At 36.3% G+C, this 10,956-nt stretch overlaps 1 protein-coding gene across 2 annotated transcripts; it reads left to right on the top strand.

Moving 5' to 3' along the window:
• The first annotated feature begins 1,715 nt into the window (after positions 1-1,715).
• Positions 1,716-5,101, top strand: LOC18440124 (RING/U-box superfamily protein). 2 transcript variants are annotated; one of them, XM_006850276.4, is made up of 2 exons: positions 1,716-2,112; positions 3,646-5,101. In XM_006850276.4, the coding sequence occupies exon 2, from the start codon at positions 3,723-3,725 to the stop codon at positions 4,662-4,664; it is 942 nt and encodes a 313-aa protein (XP_006850339.1). In that variant the 5' UTR covers positions 1,716-2,112; positions 3,646-3,722; the 3' UTR covers positions 4,665-5,101. The 2 variants fall into 2 exon arrangements, with proteins under 2 accessions (XP_006850339.1, XP_011625557.1); XM_011627255.3 differs by having other exon boundaries at positions 1,716-2,108.
• Positions 5,102-10,956: the final 5,855 nt, after the last annotated feature.

Consider the following 10,956-nt stretch of genomic DNA (forward strand, 5'->3'; position numbering starts at 1 on the left):
AAAGACTGAGATGAAAAAAAGATATAATTCTCTCTATTTTCTATATCTACACAAGAAGGACGAGAAATTAGAAAGTTCTGTTTTATATTGAAAACACCAAGTAAAAGTTTCAAAGACACTGTGCCAGGGAAATGGGGCAAATTATATTTGTTAAAAAAGTAGAATTTCCTTTTTGTGGTTTTTTGGTTTTTAGAGGCGTAATTTTGGGCATATGGTGATTTCTTAATTAAAAGCACATTTGTGAATGGTCACTTTTCTTCTCTTTTGCCCTTTTCCTATTAATTAATTTCCTGTTTTGTGATTTCTAATAATTTATCCAACGCACTAATGGCAAATGTGTTGGATAGGCTTTTAAATTTATGAAACTCAATGTAAAGCAATGTGAAATTAGAAGAAAAAAAAAAACAAAGAACAATAATTTCAAAAAACTGTTTAAAAAACAATTAATAAAAAATAGGAATAAAAAAGAAGAAACTTATAATCAAATTTCTATTTTTGAAATTTCTTGGTTTTCTTATTTTTTTGAAATTTCTACTTTTATTCTTTGAAAACTAAAAAAGGAGAAGAGAAAAAAAGTTTATGAACCTATATTGTCATCTCTTATCTCTACCAATTTTTTGAAGAGAAAAATTTTGTCTTAAGATTTCTTTTCTCTACCATTACAATCCCAATTTAATGAAGAGAATGAAAAATAGACTACAACAATGAAAATACCTCTTGAAAAAATCTAATTTGTAAGAATGTCGAAATTCTAAATCATAAGGCCTCTCACCTAATTTATGCACTAAAATAACGACTCATCAAAGCCATATAGTTATCTTTTGCTTCTAGGGAGAGTAGTTATTGATGGAAATGAATTTCTTGAGACAGAGCAGTTATTGTTGAAAATTTGGTTACCAAATTTGTTTGTAAAATGATGGAAAGGGTTTAATTATAAAGTGGGAAAGGAACCACTGAGTACAAAAATGTGTTCTTCAATGTGGATGTGATGGTTTAAGTACCCAACAACTATTAACGAGTACAATACCCAACAATGACTGTACCTATCCTACAATCTATCTCAAGATAGATTTTTTTTTTAATTATTTTACTTATTTTAATAGGATTGTAATTAAATAATTTATTATAATATATATTTATTTTAGAATTTAAAGTTCTATTTTTTTTTTTTTTCACAACCATAATGTTCACACCTAGGTGATCGATATAAATGCTTTTCCATGCTTGAATTGTAATTTTGAGGAGTTAGAAGTGAAGCTTTATTTTGCTTTATTTTTTTTTGATAGGGTTGCAGCCCTGTCAAATCATTTTTTTTACTTAATTTCAACGAAAATAAAAATAAAAATAAAAAATAAAAACAAAACCGTGTCAATTAGAGGGACCATTATGTCATTTTTCAATAAATTAATGTATTTTAGTCATTTTACATGAGCAATTTTTTCTTTTTGAAAAACGGAGCCAAGGTCACATGAGGTCATTAATCCAAGAGAATAGACGTGACGCCTCTCCCTCTCTCTTCCCTGCGTTTGACCGTTTTGGTAACGGAATCCGTTAAGGGTATAAAATAACGGCATCAGCGAAAACCCGGAGGAGTTGCAGACGACCCGCTCTGTCCGTCGGTCCGAAACTTTTTCGAGAGAGAAAATTAGAGAGACATGGAAACCGTGAGACTGTAGAGAGATAAAAAGCTTCACAGCAAGTCAGAAAAGTCCTTTGAGAGAGACATTTTTTCTAGAGAGAGAGAGAGACGTGGAGACCATTGGGAGGGAGACGGAGAAATCCTTGTTCACGGAGGGGAGGCATTTTTCTGGAGAGAGAAGAGAGGCATTTTTCTAGAGAGGGAAAGGAGATATCCTTGTCTTGGGCAGGTGGAGAGCAGACAGATCTTTAAAGCTTTTTGTGTGTGCTTCTCTGACATTCTCTCTCTCTCTTCCCTCTCAAGGGCGCCATATCTGTTGGAGTTGCAGCATCCGATGCCGCCGCATTGATGCAGAGGAACCCTTCTCTCTCTATATGTATCTAAATAACTCTGGCGATTTACAGATCTCTCTCTCTCTCTGCTCTTTCTCACTCTTAATTCTTGGTTCGCGATAGAGGATCCTCTGCTGGTTGGTAATTCTCTCTCCTCGAACTTCATTTCTATTCTTTTATTCTGTGTCTTATTCCGATTGTTTTATTTGTGAAAGATAAGTTTTTAGGGGTCTTCTGGTTTCAAGGAAAATGCCTAGGCTTTGAGACCTGATTCTGTGGGTTGTTTTTTAGTGTGTTTTGGCCGAGGTCGCGTTTTAGGATTTCTTTTAGGAGGATAGAACGGATTTTTTGTGCCGGCAGGTGGTTCTAGATAGCAAGTTAGTTTACTTATGTGATTTTCTGTATAAATGTTGATTTCTTCATATAATCAGGTTTTCTGAAGAAAGTTTTCAGGATTTATTGTGATATTCTTTAAATTTTGCGTGTTGATCAGAGGATGATTTTGTTGGTTCTCTTTTTGTGTCCAGGATTTATTGTGATAATTCTTTCAATTTTACCTGTTGATCAGAGGATGATTTTGTCGGTTTTCTTTTTCTTTTTTCCCCATACATTCTGCAATTTTTCCATATGTAAGCCTCCTGTTTCTGGTTTTGTGGTATTTTCTTTCTCCTTTCATTTCATGTGAATCTTTTAACATCTTGGCTCTTGGGAGATTGAGATTTTGAAATGCAATATACCTGTGTAGTCTCTGCAAGAAGCTGCTCTTTAGTAGAGGGAGGTTTATTTCTGATAATTTTTTCTGTTGAAGATCCCCAAACTGGCTTCCTGTCTAGCTTTAATTTTTGCTATATTTATGAATATATCATCAAATATGAAGGCTTTTGACATTGTTTCCTGAGTATTTTATTGTTCAGATATATTCCCATAATGTTAATCTTCCCTATTTCATTTTGATGCCAAAAACTGAACGGAGGGTTTTCTTCTCCTGCATCTGCGAGAACCGTTTATCTGTTGGGCCTACCTCATTCCATTTCGCGTTCTTCATTTTGTTCATGTATTTGACTAAGGCCTGATCGACCACCATTTATTCCATTTCTTGGGGTTGTTGTGGTTTATGAATACCTTAAGGCCTAATCAACCCCGGTATTCCATTTTGAGTATCTGATGAAGTTTATGAATTCCTAATAAATCCTATTCAACCCCCTTGATTTTGGTTTCCTGATACTGTTTATGTGTATAAAGCCCATTCAATTACTTATCTCTCGTTATTTCGTTTTTTCCAATGAGGGTTGTGAAATCATACAAGGGGAATCAATTCCTCCATCATTCCATATGATGGCTATTGAAATCATATTGAATGTGTTTAATGAGATTGTGTGAAGGCTAATTAAATCCCTTTCATTCAATATTTCAATAAGGTTTATGGGCTCATGTGATGTCTAATTAAATCCCCTTCGTTCAATATTTCAATATGGTTTATGGGTTCATGTGATGGCTATTGAATCTTAATGTTCTTTATGGCGATTTCATGTTGGGTTTTTTATTTGGTTTATGAATTTGTATAGAGGTGCTATTCCATCTTGGTTTTCTGATGTTGTTTATGAGTTCATACATAGCTGGTCTGTCTTTCTTCTTCAAGTTCCCAACTGAAATTTCTGCAATTTTTCTGAGCAGCCTCACCTCTGAAACTCCCGTAGCCCTATGATCCCTAAGAGAAGAAAAATAATTTCAAGCAGAAGAAGTTTCTGAGGATGGAAGAGGAGCAAAGACGGAGGCTCACTCTCTCCGATCAACTCTCAGTTCTGCAATCACTGCACCTTCGAGACTTCCTCAGAGCTGCTGCCCAAGAACCCAACAGCACCAACCATGAAATCCAAAATACCTCTTCCAGCCTAATGACCCAAAATCGAATCACTCTTGGATCTGTTCTTCAATTCAACAAAACCACCAATGAATCCTCCGAGACGAGCAAGACCCTCCTTGACATAATCAGAGATGAGGAAGAGGAATCCAACCCATGTAGAATAGTTGCAAACAACAAATCAGGCTGGAAAACTTTCAAAAATCGACTTGGTTTTCGTCGAATCGCTTTTTGTGGAAGCACATGGGGCAACAACTATTCCAGCCAAATTCCAGCCCATTCCCAGCCTATAGAAGACCACCAACCGCTCCAAACTTTGCTAGAAAACTCGACAGAAACTACAGAGCGAGTCTCAGAAGGTGAAGAAAACATAGAGAGACCTTCAACAGGTGGAGAAAACACACAGAGAATCTCAATGGATAGAGAAAACTCTGAGAGAATATCAGGAATGAACTTAGCAGCTGCTTTGGCTGCTGAGAGGCAATGGCGACCACCATCTCCTATGCCGGAATCTGCGAGGCCTTTGCCAGAATTGATACCGGAAAATGTGGCAACACCTTTGAGGATGTCCTTGATGGCTTTGTTAGAGGAGGGAGAAGGGGGACGGTGCATGGTGGGGCAGAGTATGGCTTTAGAGGAGGAAAAGGAAGAGGAAGAGGTGGGATTGGTGGTTGGCTCAGGGTGTTGCGTATGCATGGTGAGGAATAAGGGAGCGGCATTCATTCCTTGTGGCCATACATTTTGTAGGGTGTGTTCAAGGGAGGTTTGGGTGAGTAGGGGGTCATGTCCTCTGTGTAATGGGTTTATTAGGGAGGTTTTAGACATTTTCTGATTGTCGGTGAGAGGGGCTTTCGGAGTTTTGAGGCTGGGATCGTTTTGGGCTGGATTTTTGTTGGTCTCTGTGTAATTCTTGGAGGGTCCCTTATCCGTTGTTGGTCTCTGTGGAGATGGGAGGAGTGGAAGGAGGTGGTGGTGGTTGAGCTAGTACCATCCATTGACCTTTTATTGTTTCCCAGCAATTAGGGGATCAGTTCTTGTGAGATGAGGGTCCCTTATCCACTTAATTAAATATTGATGGATGTATATGGAGTAGGAGGAATCTTGATGGATGTGTATGGAGTAGGAGGAATCTTGATGGATGTATATGGAGTAGGAGGATTCTATCTCTCTCTCTCAGTTGATTTGCTCTCTCGCTTACTGTATGTATCTCTCTGGCAGCCTGGCAACCTGTGTTTTATAACATGGAACCTTTTGAACTGTTCCCGATTAGCAATTCTAGTTTGGGAATGCCCAACCATTAATCTCGATTCTAATTGAGCGATTCAGGTCCATATCATCATTTTTTAAAACACTAATCATTATGCATGTTGCATGCGTGGAATAGAAAAACTGAGTCTAGTTTAGGAGAGAGAACATAAGAACCGAGATAGTTTAGGAAAGAGAGGCAGGAAATAGTTGCCGGGGCATTTTTGCTGTGATGTAAGCAGAAAAGAGGAGTTTATGTGGGGTGGGAGGATATAAAAGTAGTAAGAACTAAAGTTGAAGTACAGTGGTTGCAAACATGGAATGTAACGAAGAAATAAGAAGTGGTGAAACAAAAAGAGTAGTGATAAGAGCCAAAACACATATGATATTGGAATCAAGAATAGAAAAATATGTTTGAACCGAACGCTAACAAAGAAGACTCTCTCTCTCTTCTGAAAAAGTTTATATAAGTGTGGGGCCGTAAACAATCAATTTAAGGCGCAGCTTAAAAATTCACTGGAAGAGGTTATTTCAATGCTAAAGAATCCTCAAATTGATCATCTCGACTTCAAGAATGGACATGAGAAAAAATAGATTTAAAGTCTCGGACATAGTGAATCATGGAATGTATTATCTAAATCATCAATTTTTCAATATTTTCATGTATTCATAGATATGCTTGGTCTATAGTATATTTGAACCTTTAAATTTTTGAATTAGAGATAAAAATAATTTAGGCCATCAAAATTTTTGTTTGATACTAAAACATTTTAGGCACTATTTGAAAGTGTGCCTTAATTTGATTGGTTAGGGACTCAACTTTATACAGAGGGCATGTACGCACACACACATATATAGGAAAAAGTTTATAAAGAGCCGAGGTTCTAAACAATTAAATTAGAACCCAGCTCAAAATTTCACTAGAAGAGGTTGTTTTGATACTCAAATATCCTCAAATTGATTACCTTGAGGACATTAAGAGGAATAGACATGAGAAAAAAATAGATTTCAAGTTTTGAAAATAGTGCATCTTGCAACTCATTTTCAACCGTCAATTTTCAAGATTTTCAAGTTTTCATAGATATGCTCCATCTACAAGAAAGGTTAGGGTCTAAACCTTTTTTGTATATAAAAGAAAGGTTTATATATATGAATATGAAAAATGGAAAAAATATTTTGAATATAAAAAAAATATATCTAAATTTTTTATAATTAGATATCAAAATAGATTATGAAACCATCCCAAGTACTTTTCGACATTAAAAATGCTTTTATGATAAAATTTGGAGGCCCGCCTTAACTTGATTGTTTAAGGTTGCATCCTTATGCAAATCACACCCGTAGCATATTCGCTCGAGCATGGGATAAGATGCTTTGGCATTACGTTTTATTTATTTATTTATGCTAAATGATCTCATGCTCCCATGGGAGCATACTATCAATATACTTGATCAGTTAAAATCTAATTTGGGCTACAAAAATTTGGGGATGTAACATCCTCAACAAATAAATTAACGTCAAAAAGTAAAAATTCCAATGGTATTTTCTATGCACGAAAATTGTCCAATATTTTGAGGGCGAAATTGAACTATTAGAAAAATTTAAATTCAAATTTCTATTTTTAAAGTAATAATCTAATTAGTAGTTTCTCAAAAGTTTAGATTAAGAAAAAAATCTCCTAGATAAGTTTTTTGCCCAAGAGAGTAGTTTGCTAGTATGCCCCTGCAAAAACAGGGTATACGTGCTCTTAGTTTATCATGAAAAGGTGGGGAGTGAGCGCAAGATCCAATAGTGAAGTTGCCCTGCCATGACTCTCACGCTGGACCACTTTTGACTATGCACGATATCCGATGATGGAATGGATAGCAAGAAGTTAAGAAAATTATTTGTTTGGACTTTCAAAGTCCAAATACGCTTGATATGCATAAATTTGTTTTATGAAAGTATTTCACATGAAAAATTCTATATGCGATTAATTGTGTGAGTTTTTTCAAACCAATTGATTATCAATTGGTGTGTTAAAAAAAGGCTATGTGATCGATTGATGTAAGAAAAAACTTCTACATCTAATCACATAAGGGAGTTTATTCATGTGAAAATACATTTGTGAAAATATTTTCACGTATACCAAATGTGTCCGAAGTATAATTTTATAATAACGGTACATCAGGAGTATGATCATAAAGTTCTCATACTTAATACTCATAAAAGCAAGTTATAACAATATTTATAAGTCATGCTTGTTACTATATGATTGCCATACGGTGATTTTTTTTGTTTTGACAATATTCAACTTTTTCTGATGAGTAAAAGGAAAGTTTACAACAAAGAACTTGCTTTCTCAGAAATAACCAGAACAAATAATGAAGCACTCCTCTTAGCAAGTTTATTAGCATACTCATTGGACTCCCTATGAATAGGTTGAAAAGAATTCGAAGAGAAACCGCTAAATCTAAAATTTGCATCCAAAATCACCCCAAACTCCATGACACTCTTTGCTCCTTATTGCACCACTAAATGTCATTCAAAGATTCTCCTCCAATAAAAAAAAAATCCCATAATATTTTAACTTAAAAAATATTCAGCCCCTACACATGAGAGGTTCACTTTGCATGATTAATTGTAGTAAGCCCACACAACCCTGCATAACTAAATATAATATTGCCATTCCAATCTCTCACTACCCTCGCTAATCCAGCTATACCCGAGTTCGCAAAAGAACTCCCATTAAAATTGAGTTTGTAATAGCCTTTTATAGGAGTTTTCCACCTTCCTCTCCATCGACATTTAACGATCCCCTGGTTCAACAAGCTTCCCAGATTTAAGAAAACATCAAACTCAGAGAGACCCTATCCTTCCTTAGACAACAAACAATAAAGAGTATGTTGGATGACACTCAAAATTCTCCCCAAGGGCAAGGAGCTACCCTCAAAAGTCCTCCAATTCTATTCCTTAAAAATATTCCATAAAATAGATGCTCTTAAAAATTTCCACAAGACCTACCCATAGGCAAACATAGTAAGTTAACTTTAACAAAATGTCCATATGATTAAATGTTAGCATCATCAAGACACCTATTTTTTGAGAACTCGAATTCCAAATCCCAAAAGCAAAATGACAATGCAAAAATAAATGAGTCATATATACTCCATTCTTCTTGTACAAAAGACATATATTAGGTAAAATCTTCCCCCGCTTAATCAAATTATCAACAGTTAATACTTTATCTTGCAAAGCCAACCACAAGAAAGCTTGGATTTTATGGAAAATATGCCACTTCCAAATTTGAGACAAATGTGGTTGAGACTATCTCATAAAACCATGAAAAGTAACCAGCAATCTAATTTCGTTGTGAATTGTCCATCACATTCTATTTCCTAAACAACCTCATCTTCTGCGTTGTTAGAGATACAACATAATTCCAGACCCTGAAGTAACCCAACATACTTTGATAGAATACCATATCGTCGTCTGTTATAAGGAAAATTAACATTCTACACTATTCAATTACCTGCACAATCAATAACTTCATTAACTTTGGCCAATGGCAACATCACTTTACCGAGAAGATCTGGGAAAGAGATCTTAAGTGGTCTATCTCCAAACCACTTATGAAGACAGAAAGATACTCTACAACCCTTGCCTACAATCTATCAAACATTCCTCTCCACGTTAGGTTTGCAACTATAAATGGCTTTTCACATATTGGATTGATATGCCCCACCTCTACATTTACCAATCCACTGAAGCTACCTATCCAACCCTTACTTAGCTACCAGGACTTGTCTACACAGCTGATCCTTATATTGAATGCTTCTTCACAACCACTTGGATAGCAAAGCTCTGTTTAGCAATAAATTTTTCCTAATCCCCAGTTCTGCTTCTTTCTTTAGCATACTTGCTTTGTCCCCCCTTAGTAGATGATACTTCATTGCACACCGAAATATCCCTCATAAAAAGTTCCTTACATAATTCAATCCTCTTAGCAATAGTAGTGGGCATTTACATAATAGACATTTGATAAATTAACAAGTTAGCAATATTTAATTAACATGATCCTCCCCTCCCCAAAGATAGTGTAAGGACCAAGATTTTTAGGCATGTTATAGTGTGCCAGTGGGTCACCGGCAGGGAGAGTTTGACTGTCGTGCATAGCAGTTTAGGTGCCGCCGTGCGTGGCGGTGTGTGTGTTGTCGTGCGTGGTAGTGTGTGTGTCACTTGCGCGGCACTGAGAGTGAGAGCCGTGCACGACAGTGAGAGACAATAGAGAAGAGCGCTGTCGTGAGCGAGAGAAGAGAAGGGACGACTGTACGCAATGCCGCCGAGCGTGTTCATGCCGTCAAGCGCGTTCATACCGTTGTGCACAACAGGAAGCAGCAGACACTGCCGAGCACGTTCATGCCACCGAGCGCGTTCATGCAGTCGTGCGCAATAGGAAGCAGCAGACACCGTCGAGCGTTTTCATACCGCCGTGCGCAATCAGAAGTAGCAGACACCACCGAGCTCGCTCATGCTGCCATGTGCAACAAAGAGTTCATACCTCCGAGCGCAGAGTCTCCCATGATTGCTTGATGCCACTTGTGTGCCATGAGGATGCCACTTGCCACTTGTGAGCCATGAGGATGCCACCTGCCACTTGTGTACCATGTGGATGCCTCTTGATGCCATTTGTTACTTGCATGTTGCCCCTTTTTTTTCTTATTTATTCACCCCTTCACACCCCTCCATGGGGTTTTTGGCCACTCTCTTTTCTCTCTGCCCTCTCACCCACGTCCTCCCTTAAGGCCTCAAGACCCTAAGCTTGAAACCATCCCTTGAAACTTGGTATTTTTTAAGAGAAACCTGTATGGGGGAAACTTGGAGTTTTTTTCGTACATGGTAAGTAGATCTAGCATTCAAGCTTCTATGAGTGAGTTTGATTGTTTTACATGAAGTATAAGCATAGCATAAGTATGTTTTGATGGGGATGTGGCTGCATGCTAGTAAATTTGTGCTTGTTTGTGCCTTGTTTTTTCAGGAATATGGTTCTCATTAGTGTGATAAATTGAGTACTAAAAATACTCCTGTTGGTTATGGAAATTTGTGGAAATGTAGCCCTGTGTATCTAATTTAAGATGAAAAATATTTTGTGTTAATACCCATTCTGATTTGGATGTTCTTGATCATTCTATAATGTATGCCAAAACCTTGTGAAATTCCAGGAACCCTACATGTTTTGTAATGAAGTTTTTACTAACCAAATGGTGTCCAAACTATCTCAAACTACTTTTAAATGAAATATGGATATGTCTAATTCAAAAATAGCATTGGAACCATATTGAAATTCCTTATGGTTTGAGAATTATATCCCTGTTTATATATATATGTTACTGTTATAAGTCGCAGTGAATTTCCAGAACTGTTGCTCATATTGTTTACTAACAAAATGGTGTACAAATGACTTAAAACTAATTTTAAATGGAATATGGGTGTGTATACTTCAAAAATGGCTCCGGAATTATGTTAAAATTTCTTATAGTTTGAGAATTATTCCCTTGTTTACATACATATATCACTGTTATAAGTTGCAGTGAATTTTCAGAACTGTTGCCTAAATTTTATTAAACTGTTTACTGACCAAATGGTGTCCAAATAACTTAAAACCAATTTTAAATGAAATATAGGTGTTTTTAATTAAAACATTATTTTGGAACTATGTTGAAGTTCCTTATGGTTTGAGAATTATACCCATGTTTGCATACATATATTACTATTGTAAGTTGCAATGAATTTCCAGAACTGTTGCGTATTGAACTGGTTACTAACCAAATGGTGTCCAAATGACTTCAAAATACTTTTAAATAAAATATGGGTGTGTATAATTCAAAAATAGCTTTGGA

This window comes from Amborella trichopoda, chromosome 6 (genome assembly GCF_054954075.1).
Source record: "Amborella trichopoda isolate Santa Cruz 75 chromosome 6, AtrichopodaSantaCruz75HAP2 v2.0, whole genome shotgun sequence".
NCBI lineage: Eukaryota > Viridiplantae > Streptophyta > Magnoliopsida > Amborellales > Amborellaceae > Amborella > Amborella trichopoda.

What these genes read in the sequence shown, in the direction of transcription:
- LOC18440124 (XM_006850276.4), top strand. Translation starts at nt 3,723, where the DNA reads ATGGAAGAGGAGCAAAGACGGAGGCTCACTCTCTCCGATCAACTCTCA.